The 22,171-nt window shown below is 45.6% G+C and overlaps 1 protein-coding gene across 1 annotated transcript in view; it reads right to left on the bottom strand.

Moving 5' to 3' along the window:
• LOC146772631 (methanethiol oxidase-like) overlaps positions 1–21,461 on the bottom strand; it is a 105,610-nt gene extending 84,149 nt beyond the window's left edge. The window contains exon 1 of the mRNA XM_085638447.1: positions 21,326–21,461. Within this exon, the coding sequence (XP_085494573.1) occupies positions 21,326–21,329 (4 nt within the window). The 5' untranslated portion in view covers positions 21,330–21,461. The remainder of the gene's footprint in view (positions 1–21,325) is intronic.
• Between the last annotated feature and the right edge of the window lie 710 nt (positions 21,462–22,171).

Raw genomic sequence — 22,171 nt, 5'->3', positions numbered from 1 at the left:
GGTGAGGGGCTGGCATGCAATATGGTCATGTAATGAAGCAGTGTATGTGGGGGGCAGGCGCAATGCTATAGGCGTTACATTGGCCATACACGGGCAGAGGCTACAGTGCCAGGAACCCGCAAATAGAGTGTTTTTTTTAGAAAGGGGTTGCGCAAGTTTGCGATTCCAAGAAAGCCTGTGCTGGGACTCCTATAAGGGGGAGAATGAAGGGTTCGGTGCACCTATGCTGACAGTTACTAGAACACAGCGTGCATTCAAATTTGGAAGGAGCAGGTAAATTTCCACTGCTGGTGCGTTACACGTTTATCAGTTGGAACCCCAATTTTGGGAATAATCAAGTAGGTGGGTAAAATGTAAGGCACATATTGCACGCAGTGCACAATGGATTAAATTAGACATAACCATGGTTACGAAGAGCAGTGTTTTTCTTTCCCGTTTGGGTAAGAATTCTGGCTGGTGTGATACTCCTATACAGGAGGAGGCCAACTGGCAGAGATAAGGGTATAGTGTTGGCCACAAACAATAACTTGCTATCAATTACACTGTTGGCCTGGGAGGTGAACTCCAATATGTTTTCCAGCGCACTTTGAAATGAGTGACTGGGCAGTGATGGGTAATGCACGACCCGGCAACACCTACCAAGTAGGCCTTTATTGGCACAGAGCACCATAGGGATTTCACCCTGAACTGCAGTTAATGTAGAGAGCAGTTGTTGCAGTTTCGGGCCGGCCATCGAACAAGCCTATGGATGCGTAAATAAAACGGTGGTTAAAACAGAACAGTAGTCCCCAATTTAAGTGGAGGTCAGCAAACTTGCCTTCCAATAGGGTAATAAGCCATGCACAAGCCCATCAAGCAGGACGGATTGATTCCACTTTAATGATCAAATAAAATAAGATGTGCTTGGTAAATTGTATTGTATTGTATTGTATTGTATAAAGATTTATATAGCGCGGAGAAACTGTAACCCTACGGGTATCCAGGCGCTCTGACCAGATAAGATGTTTTATCGCGCGAGAAAGGAAGATCAGGGACTTCAAGCTACTGGGAAAAGGCAGGTCTTAAGGCCCCTTCTAAAATCTGTCAATGACTGCGTCTGCCTAAGAGCGGGTGGGAGTGCATTCCAGCTTTGAGCTCCGACCACCCTAAAAGCCCTCCCTCCTAGTCTAGCCCGTTTAAAGCTGGGCTGTACCAGCAGGTTGGCCCTGGATGACCGCAGCTGCCTTATGGGGGAGTACCGGGCAAATCTTTCCTGTAGTGGGATCGGGCCTGTTCCGTGAATTGCCTTATGCACCAAGCACAGAGATTTGAAAAGGACCCTCTCTCTAACAGGTAACCAATGTAGTTCCCTTAGTGCCTGGGTGGAGGATGAGTCGAAATTGCGACCGAGTGCCAACTTGGCAGCAGCTGACTGCACTCTCTGTAGCCCCTGCAGAATGTGATGGGGGGCTCCGAGGTACAGAGAGTTACAGTAATCCAGTCTGCTGAGGATGACGCTTCTAACAACCATGTTGCGAGAGTCTATAGGCAACAATGGGAGAACACGGCGTAGGAGTCGTAGCAGGCCGAAGCAGGTGCTGGAGGTTTTCCTAGCCTGTGAGACCAACTGGAGGTTATTATCAAATAAAACCCCCAGGTTCCGTACAGTACTAGCTGGGGTCAGTGGAGCTGAGTCTGGTGTAAGCCTAAGTTCCACAGGAAGATTTTGGATCCGTTTCGATGGTGCATAGAGCAGCAATTCAGTTTTGTCTCCGTTAAACTGTAAACAGTTTTTCCGTAGCCAATCCATGGTCTGCCTCATGCAGCTTTGGAACTGCTCCAGAGGAACTGCCTGTTTGCCTTCCAGGGAGAAGGCCAGTTGGGTGTCGTCCGCATAGTTTATCAGCTCCACCCCGAACGCTTTAATGATGGAAAATAGCGGTTGTAGATAGATATTAAACAGGATGGGGCTGATACTAGATCCCTGTGGGACCCCAAATTCCACGGGTGTATTCTCTGAGACAAAAGGTCCCATAGTCACCATTTGGTGCCTTCCTGTTAAGTAGGAGTGAAGCCATTGTAATGCCTGGCCCTCCACCCCAACCTCCGTCAACCGTCCCAGCAGCATTTCATGATTCACGGTATCGAATGCGGCTGACAGATCTAGGAGCACCAGCACGGCGGTGCTCCCTGTGTCAGCCCGCATCCGCAGCGAGTCCATCATGGTGACTAGTGCAGACTCGGTTCCGTGACAAGGGCGGAAGCCGAACTGGTCCTTGTCCAGCAGACGATTTGTCTCGAGATAACTCGAGAGGGATCTGCTCACCGCCTTCTCCAAGATTTTAATTGGGAACGGGAGGAGAGAGATAGGCCGGAAGCTGGCGGGAACCGCTGGGTCCAATGTTGGTTTTTTAATGAGGGGGGAGACCGTGGCCTGTTTCCATCTGTCCGGGACCGTACCCTCTGCCAGCGACTGATTGCAAATCTGGCACAGCCAGGGGAAGGTCGGGTGGCCAAATAGCTTCCAAGCCTTCTGAGGCAGAGGGTCAAGGGGGGAGCCCGATGAAATGCTATGTGCAGTTTTAAGAAACGACTCGTCCGAAAAAGGTGGAAAGTTAGTTAGAGAGCAATCCCTGCCTGACTTCTCACGGGTCGTTCCTTTCCCTGAACCGTCGGCCATTCTATCTGTGGCCCTAAAGAGATCCGTTATCTTCGTCACCTTACCCTTGAAATAGGTGGCGATCTCATCACATAACCTCTTGGAGGGTATAACTTTATTTTCAAGGCAGCTTGGGGCCGATAGGGATTTCACTATTCTAAAAAGTTCCCTCGCCCCATTTGGGGCAAGCGCTATGGATTCAGCGTAGAAGCTCGCTTTACGGTCCAGGATAAGTTGCTTATATCTACTCTGTGCAGATTTCAGCGCTATTTTATCCCTGGCAAGTAGCCCCTTCCTCCATTTCCTTTCGCTCCGCCTACACAGCTGTTTTAGCTGTCGCAGATCGTCATCATACCAGGGCGCTGATGGCCTGCTCCTAACTCTTATCATTTTTTTCGGGATTAGCAGGTCCAGCTCATTGGTTATGAACTTATGGTAGGCATTATAGTTTGCCTCCACCGATCTGGAGGCTGAGAAAAGGCTAACTGTGGGAGGGGTCAGCAGAATTCCAGTTTTAGTCAATTTAACCAAGTTTCTGCCCTCCCTGTATGTTGCCGTGGTTTCAGGTTGTGAGGATATAGCTGTTAGTAATACTTTAAACTGGATGCAGTAATGGTCTGTCCAAATAAGCGGGTGAATGTTTGAAAGCTCAACCTCCGCCTTATTGGCATACAAAAGATCCAGTAAATGACCTTTTTGGTGAGTGGGGGATGTGACTAATTGGTGAAGATCAAGGCCATAACAGGTGGACGTTAGGTCCCGCAGCTGGTTTTTAGTGCTTGCGTCCTCCCGCCAGTTAAAATCACCTAAGACAATCATTTTAGAGTGTGTGAGTGCTAAATTGGTGATTAAATTCAGGAGAGGTTGCATTGGGGTGTGCAGCCCCGGGGGGCGATAACAGAGCAGACCTGTAAGCAAGTTCCCTCTGTCACCTTGTAGAGAGAAAGCCATTGCTTCAATCCCCTCAAGCCCTTCCATTTGTAGCAAGGTCGGACATAAACTCTCCCTGCAAATTAGTCCTATCCCACCACCCTTACCCCCTTGTCTGGGTTTATGTAGAAACTTAAAACCCTCCGGACAGGCGGAGGCAATCTCCACTACTGCATCTATCCTGGCCCAAGTTTCGGTGAGGAAAAGCGCATCTAATCGCAGATTATCTAGTAATAACGCAATTTCAATGTGATGCTTAACTAGAGATCTGCAGTTCAGCAAAGCGCAGTTGAGGGTACTCGGCTCCTTTATGCGTCTATTACCTGTTCTGATTCCTAAGTTGGGGGGTTGTGTGGCACTCATATTCTGAGTGGGTACCGTATGACCCACCCTACCCCCTATCTCCAGGAGCTGTAATCTAGTATAACGGTGTTGTCCCTCGGCGTCGCCCGCAAGGTCCTGGGTCGTCCTGTGCTCGTCCGAGGCGCGGACGGGCGCAGACGGGCTTGCCTCTGGCGCGCCTCCGGCGCGCCATCGGCGCGCCCGCTGCGCGCGTGCGCTGCGCGCTGGCATGTGGCCTCTTTTATGTCCTGCCCCCTTGAGAACCTAGTGCCCCTAGCAGTATGGCGCCCGGCTACAGCCTTCCTGCCTGTCCCAAGATGGCGCCTGACACGGTGTAGGGCGAGGGGAGTCCCGCTTAAGCAGCAGGTGAGAGGGATGTAATTTTAAGTGCAAGTATGCGGATGTACACAAAAAGGATAAAACCGTTTTTTAAAAATACATATACACATAATATACACAATTAATCACAGTTAAAAACGAGATCGGATCTATGTCAAAATACGTCCCGTGTGAGCTCAGTGCAAAACGGCAGTAATTAGCAGCAAGGATGGCAGTATTTCAAGAATATCTTAGCATCGACTGCCCCCGAGACAGCCTCTCGGCAACTCAGCAGAGTATGTCTCGTCAATTAGCATGGTCTCTTAAGTGCATACACCACAAGGTTCCGCCGATAGGGACGGGGAACACCTGCGGACTGGTAACCTGTCAGAGGTAGATAGGAACTAGAAGGACTGGTACCCACACGATGCAGGAGGTTATGGAGCCTGCCATGGTGGGGGGGGGCCTGAATATGACGGCGGCCACATCCAGGGCTTTGGCAGAGTTACAGCGCGATCCGGAGGCTGATTGGTACGAGGGGGACCCTTTCAGGAGCACAATAAGGGTACATTATGCCAAAATCCCTGTAGTCTTTATGGCAGGACCCTGGTTGTAAGCCACGAGCCCCGCTAGTGCTTTGTGCGGTTGTAAGCCTGAGCAATTGGGGGTTACCTGGTTACACTCCGCCCCTAAAAAGGCGTGAGTAGAAGGTATGGACTGGTGGTCCATGATATGTAAGGTGGATAACCCCCACATAAATGGTAGCACCGATTGGATTGGCCACGGTGCAGTTTGGCTCATCAGGTGGGCAGGGCAGCTTACGTGAGTCACCGCCGCCTGCCCTTGCATCGCCTTTAAATTAACCCACCAAGTTGGCATACTCCTTGTATGTAATAAACCTGCAGCAAACTTTCTCCAACAAAAACTTGTGTCGACTGTTTATTTTGCGCAGGAACTACATCATTGAAATGGATTACTGTAACTTTTTTTACATTCATTGTTCAGAAATCGATTGCTGTTTATACCAGTAACATGAACATAGTGCCCGATAGGTACTCGTTTCACTGTCTGTTTTCAATTACTACCAGGTCTGAGACCCGAAAAGATTTAACCCACTTAAAGCCCTGGTTGCCACCATCTAAGGGGTGTAGCTACCATCGGTACAGCAGCTACAGTGGCATGGGCACTCATTGAACCCTGATCGCTGCTGTATTTTATTACCGCCAACAGAGGTCAAAGCTGTAATTTTCTTAGCTTGTGCCAAGGCACGTGCCATCCTAGCTACACTTGTGCACCCGTTTAGTTTTTTACTCACATGACTGATCTTTTTACATCAAGGCATGTTAAAAAAAAAACTGGTCCAATCGTCAAAAGCCAGTGTTTTTTCTGGTTAGGTCTCGCGCCTAGCGGTGCACTGTGCAGAAGTGCTTGCGCAGCGCGAGACATTTTGTATGTGAAAAACGGGGAATGTGAGCTGACCTAGGAATCGCACACGCTCGTGCGTTTCCTTTTGAGCTCCCCCATTGGCCTTTGCGTGCGTCTTATATTAAAAGACTGCACGCAATTGGCCCGAGGCGCGTGCATAGCTCCTCCCATGGCCTATTGGTGTCTATTACGCGCTTGGTGCGCGTAATAGACACCAATAGGCCATGGCTCGCAGTGGCGCACGCGCGCACCACTCGCGAGCTTGTTCCCTGTTGGTTTCGTCGTCGCAGAGCAGGTGCTGTACGTGCCTAGTTAAAATAGCAACCTTGTAAAAAAAATAACGACAAAGCGTTCTGGTTGGTTCTTCGTTGATTTGCAGAAGGCTCTGGTGAGTGGGGAACCCACGCGCATTTCTAGGTTACTTTACTTTCACCTGTGTTTCGGCTGGTGAATATTTGAGTGAATACTTATGCGCATCACTGACGCGTGCGCAGATCGCCTTACGGTTTATCAGCTTTGCAGTGTAGGTGCTCCTAATTACACAGGAGTCTGTTGGCAATGTTTTCTTCAACGTGTGTACCTTCGAGTGCTTCGTAGTTTCGTCAGCTGATCCAAGATCCTTCTTCCGACGGCTGCGTGTACTGGTAATCCTTGAACCCGATTTTCTTTACTATCTGGCACAATTTATTTCCGCAACTTCAAGCACGCGTCAGTTTCCTAAATTACTATTGGTATGTATGGAATTGGACCGTCTTTCATTGCATTGCTTCAATTACAAGAGAGCCAGTGACCCCTTCTTATACAGCGTATTCTACGTGTAAGGAATGGTACCACAAGTTCTTCTGAATATTTCTGCTGAATGGAAGGACAGCCCATTCATGACAGCATACTAGTCTGGAACGAATTGAGTTCATACTGCTGTGTAATCTGCCGCCCCCCTAGAGGTGGATAGATTTTGCCTGGCACCTTCCCTCTACCCAGGGTGTAGCGTTCCAGTCAAAGCTGCTGACTTTGACCCTGTAGCTGCTTGTGTTTGTAATTAGCAGTCTGGGGGAGCCAGGTTCGAGTCTCGGCGTGGGATCACCATCCTGTGATTCTGAGCAAATCACTTAATCTACCCTGCCTCAAATTATGAATGTGACCTACTCCGGGCTTTAAGTGGGATGAAAAACCTGGGGTGTCACTCAAATGGGCGTGGCCAATGTAATTAAGGGCGTGTCTGAAAAACAGTAAGCTAAAAACCTGTGCTTAGCATAGTGTGTCCCCCGACTTCTATTTTGCAGTTTTTGTCATTGCACCCAGATATAGGATACAACAAGTAACATCACACCTACAACAAGTCAGGACTATTGGTTTTGTCAATAGTTGTCAGTTGCATAAGATAAATAAGCAACAACTATGGCTTGTATTTAATATTGAAAAAGCTTCCAATTAAAGCCCTGGTGACACCACGACAATGTTGCTGCAAAGTTGTTAGAAAGAGCAGTTTAGTAATGTAGGAGTTTTTGAGACGCATACCAGGGAGGCTCTTGCGGCAGAGGAAAGGATGGAGGCTCCAGCTGGCCTCGGTAATGGAATTCATTAACGCACAGACATTTGTGGTCAGTTAAGAAGCAGAGCTGCTCCACAAGGCGGAGGCCGGTTCAAAATAAAAGCTCCCTGCCCAGGTTTGCAGCGGAGCACGTCTAAACGCACGCTTATCGTAGGTGCGCCTTTTACTATTCATGTTACCGATTCACAAATTATATCAATTATTAAATGCACCGTCATAGGGACATGGCGCCGTAATTTTGCATCGGAATCTGTACGTACAGGCCAGTGCAAGCGCCGCATCTGGCTTCCGAGGTATCGGTGGCCCGCAAGAGTGCGGACTAAAGCACCGTTCAAAGTTTTTAGGTTGTAGATGTTCAGAAAATAGTGGGACGTTTGATCGTGCTCCCCCACTTCTGTCATCTCATGTTTCTCCCCTTGAGTCTTCTTTCTGGCAGTCATCTCTTCCTATTTCTCTTTGCCGCATACAACTCCCCATTAACTGTAACTTTAATTCTCATTCTCCCGTTCACACCGCCTCCCCTCGCCTCCTCTCTGTCTCTCTCACGTCTCACCCTCCAGCCTCGCACAGATGCTCAGAATAACCCAGGAGGCCGTGATGAGGTCTGATCTGAGCCAACATGGAAGCAATACTGTTTTACTCTCTTGAATTAATGTTCTCTTAAATTCCTGCACATTTCCTTCTAGCCAGGAATGGCTAAACCTTCTGTTTGTGGGCACCTTTTATCGCCTTATTTAATTATTCTCTGAATCGACTTTAAGAAGTTGCATACATTTCGAGTAACATTTGACCAAACAAATGTTTTAAAACATTCAGCAACCTCCCTAAATGAAGAAAGACATCCTCTCAAACGTGCATGCTGAAATAAATAGTTGTAGCTACACAGCGGTTCCGTGTTGTGTGCCTTCTTGTGCCTCTCCTGGCCGGATAAGCAACAACGTGTTGCATTCTGGGACTTGCAGTTCCGCTTTTTGCATTGCAAGTATAGTTTAAATAAATCCTAATATGGAAAGCGTTGGGTAAAACTCTAAAGTGGCTGATGATGACACAAATGAGCAGGGCACCTCGGTAAATGTTCATTATTTATATGTTGTTAAGTTTTTTGGGGGCGCCTTGTATCAGTTTTATGCTACCTCAGAGCACTAAATCATAAGCTAAACAGATTTGTAGAAAACAAGCATTGGGGAAGCTAATCGAAGTGAAGTGCTATTGGGTTTGCCAATGATTGTTCGTGTACTGGGGAGCAAGCACAGACAAAAGCATCTGAAATATGAATGCATTAGGAAACAAGCATTTGCAATGCAATAGGTCTCGCATTTACGTGAGTTTAAGCTATTGGCATTGTAAATGACAATGCCTTTTATTTACATTTAAAAAAACAAAAACATAAATAAAAGTCATTGTCCTTTACAAATGCCAATAGCTAAAACTTATTTTATATGCACTGCTTGAAGCCTAAACAGGCACCTAAACAAGCAGTTACAAGTAAAGTCACCTTGCACAACAAAACACATTATAAATAAATTGATACAGCAAATGTAGTACCACCAACCTATATTTCTCATACGTTCATTCCTACATAATATTACTATATTTTATCATAATACAAGCACACACAATCCCACTCTATAAACTTTCCTCCACTTAACTCAACTCAACTCCACGCTAAACTACTCCACTCCACTACGCTCTATAATAATTTCCTCTACTCTATACTACACCACCTCACTGTACCGCACTACACTCTATAGGTCTCCATTAACAAAATTCGAGCTAGTAATGTTGCATTAATTTTTGCTACGCCAAAAATTCTAACTTTTACTAATGCGAGACCTATTGCATTGCAAATGCTTGTTAGATTATACAGTAAAATCAGCAATTACAGGGCAAAATGGTCACCATCATGTACCAGTTCTTAGCTCCTCCAGAATCGTAAAATTGGAGAAATGTCAGTTTTTGTTTCCCCTAAAAAGGGTGGCAACGCTGGTGAGAGTGGATGGAAATGTTATATTTCTTTTCTCAACCAGGGCACTCACACGACACATGTTGGAGGAAGTGCACTTATATGTGTTTATCATTAGCCCAGAGCAGTATGTATGTTTTTAATAATATGTTTAATATGAATACTTTATAAGTGACTAGCTACAAGCCAGTGGTTCCGACTACCCACCATAGTTTTGCTAAAGTAAAGCTCTTTGTTTTAAACTGCAGCCTTAACGAAAATACGAGCAGGACGGTTGTATTTGGCGCGCTGGAAGAGTCAACTATTTCCAAAAAGCTGTCTTGCTCAAAAAAAACCCTTCTTACCCCGATTTCAGGAATGCAACTGGTAACTTTCGATATTTCAGTAATTTCGAGCAACATCTGGAAAATCGTAATGCGAAAGTAACGTAGTTTTCAATGTAAACTGTTCTGTTAAAGACAAAAATATCTCAAATTTATTTTGCAACCACCGATACATTAGAGCTCATTGGTTGTTTATGTATTTAATATTTTACTGGGTGTTCACGCTGCTTTCAGCTTTCTTTGGTACATCTAGACGGAGATGTTGAGGCAGAGCTAGGGGATTAGAGATGGTAAAAGAGGTCCTGTGGTGGTCAGTTTGTGGACGGCTGGACTGTGCATTCTGTAGAAAACATGCTTTTTTGGAATTAGAGACTTCATTTTCACATGAAGCCAGATGTGAAGTCAATTACTTCATGGGAGGGAGATATAGCGCGATTGTTCAGGCATAAGATATGTTTGGCTGTAGTTTTTAACCCTTTGCATTTTGCCTTTAAAGGTTGCTTTTACATGCCACTGCACCACCCGAGGATGAAAAACCCCAATCCTTGGACCAGAGTGATTCCATCCAGCATGAACAGCTGATGCAGAATGTTAGAGAGATGGAAAAAGGTAGCTGCCCGAGACAGACCATGCCTTGACACTAGCAAAAAGGCTGTTCATGAGTCAGACAGCATGAGTGATTTCTACAGTAGTAGCACAAGCAAGAAGACCACAAAATACAATAGAGAACATACAAGGAGCATTCTATGGTTCTAGAAGACTAAACAGGAAAGGACACAAAGGAAGGGCTAGAACCATGTAAGTACGTTCAAGAATAAACATTTACAACAAGAGTCTCTCGAAACTGGGCCTGGCGTTTGGGATATTCGTGAGGGAGTTTTACATTTACTTGTAGCTAGTGGTAAAGTGCAAATAACAGCCAGTGTCACAACTCAGGCCACCCAGAGAGGTGATCCCCAAAGACCAAACATTTAGGCCTGCAGAACAAATTGAGACGAGCCGAACCTTCCGATTTATTGGGTAGCTCCAATAAATAGCACGGTAAACCACTGATGAAAGGAGGTGGCGCTGGCTCCACAGTTGAAGGGGGTGGTGATTAATGCGACGGAGACAACACATTTAGACACAGTTCTAGGAAAGGAAAACTTGGCTGGCTCTGGTTTAAGCTATTGCAGAATAAGAGCCGTCGCTATACCCATGGTAACCTGGGCTATCAATAATCTTACATGTACATTGGTTCTCATTGGATCAGATATTGTGACAATGATCAGCCAAAATGGCTGCCTGCAATCAAAGCTAAACAGTGCAATTACATCACTAGCTGGACAATCTATTGTAGAAATAGACTTTATGTATGATAGCAATGTTTCTTATTGGTACAGGATCTCAAACACAAATTAGTACAGTTAGTACATTAGTACAGTGTGTCCCAGTAAATATAGAAACCACACCCAAAAGTATCAAGAAATGGTGACCATTAGGTGGAGAGACTCTGTGTTTTAATGAACAACAATTTTTAAGACCATGGAGAAATTTTAAAAGGCTTTTTGTTATCCATGTCGACAACGTTTCAACCCTCAGAGGGATATAGGGGGTCGCACCAGGACAAGGAATATTGGGAGCTCTATATTGGCCAAAGAGAAAATGATACTGGTCTAATTGCTTGTGACACACATGGTAATGATCTCTTGAATGGAGAAACAGATACTTACTCAGAGGGGAATGACCACTGAGTAGAGGTACAATAGATAGTCTGGCCAGTGATTTAACTGACCTGTTGATTATTATTAGGTAATCAAATTCAATTCTGGTAATTTTGCATTTATCTTTTCGCGTGGAACTACAGAAAATTATGTGTTTATGCCCCCGGGCAAAGGGCGGGCCGTCTACGGCCGTCCAAGGCCGATCGAGGCTGGGCTGGGCCACCCCCCTGTCATCTCCCAACCCAACTTCGCCAACGTCCCCTGTTTCAGGTGATTGACTTGTGTTTTGTCTCTTTCCGGTTAAATTAGGGCCGTCTACCACGGACCTTCCTTGAATCCACGTGTCTTACCCTTACCTTTGCATGACTGTATTTGTTGTCATCCACATCTGTGCTGTGATTATCCCAAGCAAATTAATATGGCCACCCACACGTCTAAACCAAGGCCTTCTTTGGTCGGGGGTTCCGTTAGGGGGACACTTGACCACTTTATCACCAGGGCAGCTTCCGTGCTGGAAAAAGAGATTGCTATCACGGAACGCCGATTGTCTCTCGATCCTGCTCTTCAGAAGCGCTCTTCTTTGGGCCCTATTCTACAGGTCATTTCACCGCCACCTAAGGCCTCATTTTCTGACTTAACCCCTGACTCGGGATCCCCGGCGCCACAATGTGACCCTATAGATATAGTGCCTATTTCATTTGAGTCTGAAACCCACTCTCCCAATCCCTACCGCTCGGCAGACACCTCCCTTGCGGATCCATCGCACAATTCCATTGCAAAGACTACTAAGCAAAAACAGGCAAACAATAGGCCTAGCGGCTTGAAGGTAACATCAAAACCTACTCGGACAGTATCAATCAAAAAAAGGAGAAAGGATGGCCACTCGGACGCGGTCAAAACCAAGCCCCAACCTATACGGTCGCCTATACGCATTAGGCCTCCAACTTCTTCAACGCAGCCACCTATTTCTCCCTATTCCAACCTACTTTCCGACATAGAGCATTTGGTAAGATCTTTACTCTTACCTTTAACAGAGAGAGTCAAGAATATTGAATCACAGCTAGCATCCTTAGAAGTAACGCATGCTTCTCTCTTAGACTCAAACATTGCATTGAACTCTCACTTAAGTAAAAACCCCTTGGCCACACATTCTCCCCCCCTCACCCAAATGACATCCCAGCCCAACGCACCAACTTACATACAGAATCCCCAAGCTCCCCTTCCTATCCCAGTGACTCAATCCACTCTCAAAGGAGCATCCAGAGAAGACCACAATCAGATTTCCGTAGCACCCCAGTGCATTACCCTCAATAGGCCGTCGTCCCCAGTCCACAAGTTAGATAAAAGCTCATATATCGACTTGCCCCCAGAAGCGGCACCCTATGTAGTCTCTCTTATTGGTGTCCCAGCTCTCGCGCAGGGCAAAACGGAGAGCCACCAGGAACTCAAGAATAAAGTAGTATACTGGTTGACACAGAACAGACCGCTCCCCCCTGAAATCAACGGCGAAATCCTACATGTTAGGAGATTGAAATGGCTGGGCCCCAGACCTAAGGACAAACAGGGAGATGTTATTATTATTAACTTTCGTGACCGTAGAGCGGCACCTTATATAGTGGACTGGTATTCCCCAGGTAGGGGCTCTGGAATTCTAACGGTCGATCTAAGCTACTTTTACCCTCGTTCCCTTCTGTTAAATCCCATATCTGCTTTTTCTCTACTAAGGGCTATTCCTGCGACATCCCACCGCACTATTTCCACCTTTAACAGATACGCTCCCCTCTCGGGACTGAACGATCAGGATTGACTTCCCCACCCTGGTCCCATGTATGACAATAGATCCGTCACGAGCAATCCGTCACCCCCCTTAGTATTAGATAATCTCAACACCACGACTTATTCTCCCTCTGGCATTTCTCCGGGGCGGAATTCATTTTCTGCCACTGTTCCTTACTTACCACTTTTAGAGTCACCGTCCCCGTCGACAGTCCCCATCACTAATCCCCCTCCTTCCTATTTGGCTCATAGCGACTTTTCTCTTCCGACTAATTCCCTGCATTCCCCAGAAACTGCTACGGTCGCAACAGATTTGTCATCCGGTATCCCCTGCACGATCGAGCCCACCCAGGGTGATGGCCTGCTGTCTTGGAACGTGGCAGGTCTCCTCGACAAGCTGTCCAACCCTGCCTGGACTCAAATCGTATCCCGATACAGCATTATCTGCCTCCAGGAAACCTGGACCCCTACTGAGCTTCACCTCCTAGGTTATCAGACCTTTCACACCCCAGCTTCTCCCAGCCCTCATGGCAGATATAAGGGAGGGCTTACGACCTATATTTCTGTTGAAACCAGATTAACACCAACCTTTACCACAGGGTCCCCCTATTATCAGTTAATCAGTCTGACCGGCGGTTCTATTCATAACGCCGTCCTGGTCAATTTCTATAATAATATTCCTAATGCCCACCTGGCCACGGTGCTTAACGGTTTAAAATGCGACCTATTAAATAAAGAGTCCCAAATTAATTCCGATACTTTAATCATCTTGGTAGGTGATTTCAATTGTTCGCTTTGTCTTCAGAATCTCAGTGGTGCCTGTGGCCGGATGACCGAAATGGATGATTCCCCCAATCACTTTTGCCACACTATATTGGGGGATCTGCTAAATGGATTATTATGTCATTTTAATTTATCCTTTGTTAATGACTTATGTTCCCCCCCCAAATCCTTCAAACCTACTTACATTGGGAGAGGTTGTCACACCACGATCGACTACACATTTATTTCTTCAAGGTACTCTGGCCTGGTTACTAATTGGGAGACCCTTGATATTCCTATCAGTGATCACTATCCTATCGAGGTCACTTTAAAGTTAACCTTGAATACCAATGGCACAGCCAGGCAGAACACTAGTTACTCTCCTCCCTTGCAGTTGGGCACCACCACGGGTCTCTCCCTTAAATGGGACAAAGTAGTCCCCCCTATTTTTCTTAAAAGGCTGGTCACCAACACCTATGACCATTTTCAAATTTGTCTGACACCGGCGGAAAACCCACAGTTAATATCTAGTTCCTTTTCCGCAATTCTGATAGAAATTAAATCTCTCCTGGCGCGTTCCCCGAAGAAACCTGTTCCCTCCCCCCACGGATGGTTTGATAGGGACTGCTCCAAAGCTCTACGTCTGTTGAAAGCAGCTCTGAAATCCAACCCTAGAAACCGCCAAGAGATCCAGCATGCCAGACACATTTACCGCACTAAGCGCCAGGCAAGGAAAAAGCAGCTGAAGCTGATGGCTTGGGCAGCCTTGGTGGAGGCCTCCGAAAAGAGAGACAATACTGCCTTCTGGAGGGCAGTCAATGCCCCCTTCTTTGGATCCTCTCAGCCCTCGACCTTGGATTTAGCCATCACTCCTGAAACCTGGGTCACTCACTTTAGTTCCTTATATAATCCCACCAATCTGGAATACTTACCTTTTGAGACTGATTCTGTTTCCAATTCCTCCCCTGACTCTACTTTTCCCACTTCGTTCCCTTTAAATATTATTTTTGACCACGCTGAGGTTCTTACGGCGTTGAAAGATAGCCCCTCTGGGAAAGCCCCAGGCCCAGACTGTGTCCCTATAGACGTTTTCAAGTCACACCTTGATTTATGGGCCCCTCTGCTCACTAACGCACTGAATTCTATGAACATCACTGGTTTTATTTCCACCTGGCCAGAGGCTATTGTCGTCCCGATTTTTAAAAAAGGCGGGAGGGATAACCCCGCCAATTATCGCCCCATTTCACTCCTAGACTCCCTCATGAAGGTAGCCGGGCGAATTATTTTAAACAGATTACACGACTGGCTTAGTACCCAAGATATTATTTCGGACACACAATACGGTTTTAGACATGGCAAAGGAACCATCGAACAGAGCTTAAACTTATCCCTTATAATAGCCAAATATACCCAGGCGAAAAAAAGAAATCTTTTTATAACTTTTGTTGACCTCAGTTCAGCATTCGATTGTGTTGACCATGGACAGTTATGGGATTCCCTTACTGAGATTGGCTTAGATCCAACTATAATTTTATTCATCAAAGAGTTGTATAGGGACGCCTCGGCTCGCGTGAGGTATGGAATCAATGGAGAATGCTCAGATAGATTTGTCATTAGACGAGGTGTTAGACAGGGTTGCATCTTAGCTCCTTTACTTTTTACGCTTTATATCAACTCTGTCAGTCACCACCTCTCTAGAATTTTCCATGATTACCCCACAATTAATGGTAAACCGATCCCTATCTTGCTTTACGCCGACGATGCGGCAATTATGTCCCAGACCCCCATGGGGCTTCAGAGGGCGGTCACTGAATTCACTGAATTCATGTCGACGAGAGGCTTAAAAGTCAACACCTCCAAAACCTACACTATGTCCTGCGGTCAAGGGATTGGAAAAAAGCCATGCACCATTTTCTTGAATGGTAATAAACTAACCAACGTCGACAGTTTTGCTTACCTGGGCATCACATTCAATAAGAGGGGTTCCTGGAGAGCCGCGGCTCAAGCCAGAGGCTTAGCAATGTCCAAAGCAATAGGCGCACTTACAAATTTTTCAAAAAAACTAGGCGGTCGCCCAATACATCCTTTACTCCAGATCTATCGCGCGAAGTGTGTCTCAACCGCCACTTATGGCTCTGGGATCTGGGGGATCGAACCGGCCGAACAAATTCAGCGCCTTGAGAACGCTTTTCTACGCTACCTCTTGGCTGTCCCGCCTGGTACCTCCACTCATATGGTGCACAGTGAACTGGGCCTTACTCATATTGTAGATACCATTCACTCCTCTCCCCTAATCCTATGGCACAAAGTCTGGATTAATGAGGAAACCCCTTTCAATAGGGAAATCATTATGGACTGCCTAAAACTGACAGAGGTCAGAAACATCAAATGGTTAAATTATGTTAAAAGGCTGTCCAACGACATCGGGCATCCGGAATTCTTTGAGGAACCATCTACCCTAACTCATATATCCAGAGCTGAGCTAAAGCGACTCGTTTTAAATCATTTGTATCATAAACGCTGGCTCCTGGATATACAGAAGTCTACTATTGTTGAATATCAAAATTCGATCACCGTCACTGGCATTCAGCAATATCTATTATTAGAACCATCTCCATTCACCCGTATGCTTCTGACCCGTTTTCGTACCAACACGTTTTTTAGACTCCTAACTTTCCCTAACCCAAACTGTTGGCTCACTGACCTTCAAAAATGCCCTTGTGATGGCCTTTCGCCCCAATCCAATATCCATTGTATTCTTTTTTGCAGATTTTATCAACTGCCAAGGACCACTTTTTTAAAACCATTGCTGAAATCCTGGGGTATACGTTCATATAAATTGGCATACCTTAAATTGAAAACCTTAGATACCCCCCTAGCCCTGGCAGCCATGTCATCATACTTGAAATTGACGTTGAGGCTGAGATTATCAATGCAATTTTAACCAGCCTCTCACTTTGTTGCCTGACTGTATCTATTTTATTTTTTTAATTTCCGTGATTTTAATCATGTTATTAACTATGTGCTATTCTTGTTGTATTACCGATTTTACATGTATGTACTTTTTTGATATTGTTGTTACATATCGAATAAAGTTCAGTATCTATATCTATCTATCTAGTAGTAATTTGCACGAAAATGCCTACCATCAGAGCACAAAAACAACACGAGTGGGTGCTGCTGTTAGTGGTCTATTGCATTTAGCCCTATAATCTAAGTTCAAAATGCATCCTTGGATCCATTTTGGATACAAGGCTGCATTTTATGCTAAGAAAAAAGCAGTAAGTGCTGAGTTACACTCCTCGCCTAATTCTGCGCTATTACACTATAGCAAATTCTGCAACTTCCATCCACCCGTAATGAAAATAAACTTGATGGGCTGCAAGAGTATACTCTTTTTGCAATCCAGTGAAGTGTAAAGAAGGTTAGGGGAAGTAATATACTGTGATCTAATGTAGGGTTATTTAGTCAGAATAAACTCTAATCGAATGCAGGCTGAAGCAATCAAAGTAATCCGCCCTTGCAGTTTGGCAACATAAGATGCAATCAGAGTATACTGCCTATCAACTATTACAGGGTCCCTTAGATTGAGTGATTTCGTTCTGTCATCTAACGCGGTTTAAATACAAACTTTAATCCAGGAAAATAAATTAGCTCATTTTCTTCTGCAATGAAATGTAGGGCGATGTAACGAGAACAATCTAATTTTGTATTCAAATGCATGCTAAAGGAGGCCATGTAACCCGTTCATATTCTTCAACCAGGCAAATATATGACCTAAGGACTTGTATAAAAACATGAGTGCAATTGAGGTCACTTTAATGCCCACTTTAGAAATGTTAGTTTTGATTAGATGTGAGACCTGTTTAGCTAGTATTTAATGGGTAGGATGATAAAAGCCGTTCTGCACAGCGTGAAATCTAGACGAGGAGCATCTAAGCTCAACAGCAAATAGATCCATTTACATTTTGATCCACACAGGGTTGTGACTGCCAGTTGTTTACAATTTCATAATTCATTTGCAATTCAATCTCCACCTCATTTTTTAGTGGATCCTAATGCTAATAAAAACGTGAATAGATTCTGCTGATGAAGCTTCTCCTTTGATTACCCTTTCACTCCGTGTCGAAACATGTTCACATGAGTCATCGGATAAAGCAACCAAGTTCTGTATCGGGTTCAAGTTTCCCAAGTGGGAAGTACAGTGGCTTTTCTACACAAATGGTTTAAGGATCACACTCTTGTTCCCACCATCTGGAATACAGGCATTGGCACACCCGTTGGTTTGTTTTTACGTTCAAAACACATCAAAGTGGACAATAAGTTGTTTTTTTTATATAATGGGCCCTGTAAACTGAATTGCTTCTTGGTAGTCCCAATTGCTCTGGAAATACAAGAATTGCGGCCCCACTGCTCTCAGTCTCTGAGTTGTAGTCCAAGCTTCTAAGCACAGATGCAGATTGGTTTTAGGGGGAATGTATTTTGCCTGTAGGTCTGTGCTTCTGATAGGCAAGGGGTCCTTCAGCAAGATTCTGTTTGCCACATATTATCCATTAGTCCTCCAGGTCTTGCAAAGGGTGTTGCCTATCGAGAAATATCCCCACTTGTTGGACTTTTCCTCTTTACTTGTAACCCTTTAGAACAATCCCCTGCCGAAGGGCTTGATGCCCGAAATGCATTGGGGTGGAGAAAAAGGACAGAGGGTTGTATCCGATAATGTCATGGATTTACATAACATTGCTGAAACTAAGCAATGATTTGAAGCGAATATCTATAGCAGATCACGATTAAAACATCATCTACTTACTGAACAACTTTTGGTGTTTCATTTTCATTTTTGTGCAACACTGGAATATAACCAACCCCGGGAATTGGGGGTCTTGGCAGTGCCTCGGGGGACGGACCCTATCAGGGAACGCTACATTTACACGTTTCTAATATGACATATACATCCAGTATATTTGTTGTTAGTTGAAACTTGCATATTGTATGTGTATGTTGATTTTGCCTCTAAAATGAATAAACACATGTTAGAAAAAAAAATGACATATACATCCATCCCAATTCATTTGAGTGCACTGTAAAGCTAAGTTACCATTGCAGCTTCAGAAAATGGCCTACATTACATTTTTGAAAGATCGCGAGAAACGTGGTTAATTAATGTAAACGCCTACGCCTCCCTTGCTCAGATGTGGTTTTGGGATGACTGCATTAGTAGACCTTTCTTAACTGCTCCAAGATGGCAGATTAGTTTAATGGCTACCTGCATAATTTGGTTGCACGGTGCATATGATGGCTTTAACTAAAGATGTGACTGACTCTGCCTTCCATCTTTCTAAGTGGCTGAAATGAGTACCATTTGGGTTGGGCACTCCTCGTGCTATTTCTAGCGCTGTGAAATTGTGCTGCACTATTTGAAACCAATTTTTTGTTTTAGAATAGCCTTCTCTTTTAGTGACCAATGTTTCCTACACAGTAGTGGCGGCTACTAAGCACGGGTGGTAGGGCAGAGAGGTGAATAACAAAACTACGCTCACTTACCTGAATGCCGCCGGGTGCTGCCGCCTCTGCTCCGTCTCTGTCCTCCGTGTCAACAGGAAGCTCCCAGCCTCCCAGACGCCCATGTCCAATCCCAACTCGGCCTTAAGCAGCGTTGTGACTGGTATGAGCACTGTGGTTCGGCGTTCAGACAGGGGCTTGGAGGCTTTGCATGTTCCTCACCAGCCTGGTGGGGCAGATGGGAAGTGCGCATAAAGGTTTAACCAGCCCAAGGGGCCGATCAAACCGTCCTGCACACTTTAGAGTGTGGTTTACGCTCATCCCCTGCACTGGTCAGCAAGCACCCGAGCAGGAAGGAAAAGGAAAACGATAATAACATTAGTTAATATCGTTTTCGTTTCCCTACACTGCTGGTTGTGCAGTGGGGCGGCACTCCTCCGCCTTAGTGGAGGAGCCGCCACTATTCCTACACACATAGCTGACAACTGGAAAACCTGTTTTGAGGTGTTTATTGAAGTGCATTTTAATAATGTCAAATATTTGGTGCGTCGCAGCAGGAAAGTCATGTACCTTGGGTTACGCCGACACGAGTCACTAAAATCAGTACAAGTTAGATGTAAACATTTTTGGCCTTATTCTAATGTTTTAACAGAAAAAAGTGTGTCCTCTTACCCAACAGGGTTCTTTCCAATGACATTCCCCCTGCTCTCTCTTTCGTCCATTCTTCTCCAATCTCTTCCTCGCAACCAAGCTCCCCACTCCCTCTCATATTCCTTCTCCCCTGCCCCATTCTTCTCTAACCATCCTTTTCTCCCTGTCACTCACGCACAGTTCTCTCCAGGCCCGGCTCCAGGAATTTTTATTTGGGTGGGCCACTGTAGGCTCGATTTGTCGCATACATGTCTGGGCAGGCCTGCTTCAGGGCCCTCCTTTATCTCTTCTTAGTCCTACAAGGCCCAGTAAAACGCACTCTTTTCCAGATCTCTTTCTCAATGTTATCACTCTCAAAAAGTGTTTTTTTCCATGTAATGTCCCTTTGATGGGAAGAGGAGGTTTCTGAGGTGGGAGTACCAGGCAAGTGACACTTCTCAGGCTCCCTTTCTGCGAGCCTTCAGTGAGAATCCCTCTTCATTACTACCTCGCCTGACCCTAGACTCTGCAACGCACCCCCTTACAGGCTTGATTATCCACTACTCCTCTCCAGTGCACCTTATCTCACAGCTGACCTTGGGCCCCAGCCCCATATCAGGCACCACCGGGCTCCACTTTCATTTTCCCGGTAAATCATTAGTAAAAGGTGAATCAAAATAAACAAACTTCTTTTCTCCTGCGCTGCATAGAAAAAGAAATATCCACGCAGCAGGACAGTCGGTAAAGGTTACTGGTGCCAAAGAGAGGATTTGTCCCGTTCGCCATGCTCCTGGTGGAGATGAAGGGGTGAAAAAAATAAACAAAGCCTCGTTAACATGTAAATGGTCTTTTAAAGACCTGTGAAGTACTCTGGTGTGGCTGCGATGAGCTCGAAAACTGTCTGTCTCTTTGTGTGCGCCCGGGAGCTGTCTCGGCCCGGGCTGACACACACACAACGTGTGCTCTGCGCGCCTGCCTTCAAGCCCTCACTGCGAGGGCCAAGGCTCCTGTTTGGGTGGGCCAGGCTCATGTTTGGGTGGGCCTGGCCCACCCGGCCCACCCGCTAGAACCGGGCCTGGTGTCTCTAAAACCTATTTTGCCCTCTCTGTCTCTCACGCGCATATCATGTTCTGGTATCACGCTCTCTCCGTGCATGCATTATCCCAGAACCTTTACAGCAACTCCGTCATGATTTTTTTTAATTCCTCTATCCATTTGTGTCACTTATTTTCCACCTCCCTTCCCTCGTAACCCATTTACCATGTTCTGGTTCTCCAGCGCTGCAAAGCCATACGAATGGCAACAGCGCTATGCAAACATGAACACCCCACTGCAACAAAACAAAAAAGTCATTTACAACGCCCATGAGTCCAACTTTCACAAATGCCAGACCTGATTGCATTGCAAATGCTTGTTGCCAGTTTAAGTCAGGAGTTTACTACGGGATCCCTGTTGTTCGCTTACCCATACTGGTGCTGGGGGCGGATTCCCTGCTGTGGCGCGCAGCGAGCAGCAGCTACGAGCAGATAGATCTGAGTGTAGAGCTCCCAGGGTGAATGTTTTAATCTCCCTGTAGAAGCAGGAAAGGGTGGGAATAAGGTGTCTCACGGAGGGCGGGGGGAGGGTGTGGTGAAGCGAAGGGTTGATGGCTTGAGGAAAAAGACGAGAATGGCAGCAAAGAAGCTGCACCAAGGAATGCAGATAATATTGCCACTTAGCCGGATTTTTTTACTATATTATAAAATGCAAGCAGGTAAGAAAATTAGGAAACCCGGTATTTTTCCCCTTTATCAGTACACCGTTTAAACAGTAGATATCAGAAGAAGGCTCTTTAAAATGTGTTTGTAGATCTGTCTTAGTTATCTGTGACTGATAATTATAAACTAAAACAGAAAAGCCGTGTTAAAGACGATGGTAGACCATTTTATATCGCACCATATTTAGTATCATGTCCGGGCTTTTGCAGAATCTTAAAATATAAAGAAATGACCAATATTTTTCTCCGGTGAAGGTGTCAACCCCCAGGCCACTTGAAAACAAACACAGCCACAAGCAAAATGGAGTCCCATAAAATGCTAGAATTGAACTATGTCCCGGCAGGATACCCGTCTCGGAGGAAAGAACCCCCTAATGTGCCAGGACGTCGATTATTCAAATTGCCGTGGGGCAGCAGAGGTGACATCACGCTCTTTCGATTAAGGTTGCCAGTGACGTTTTGGATTTTCTTTTCGCGGCACAATGGATTATGGGAGTTGGAGTCCTGGTTTATCGGCTGAAACAGCAAACTTGAAAACAACGGTTTGGTAAACA

Source organism: Triturus cristatus, chromosome 12, assembly GCF_964204655.1.
Source record: "Triturus cristatus chromosome 12, aTriCri1.1, whole genome shotgun sequence".
Lineage (NCBI taxonomy): Eukaryota > Metazoa > Chordata > Amphibia > Caudata > Salamandridae > Triturus > Triturus cristatus.
Note: the sequence above shows the minus strand (reverse complement) of the source record. Positions and strands in the feature narration are given on the sequence as shown.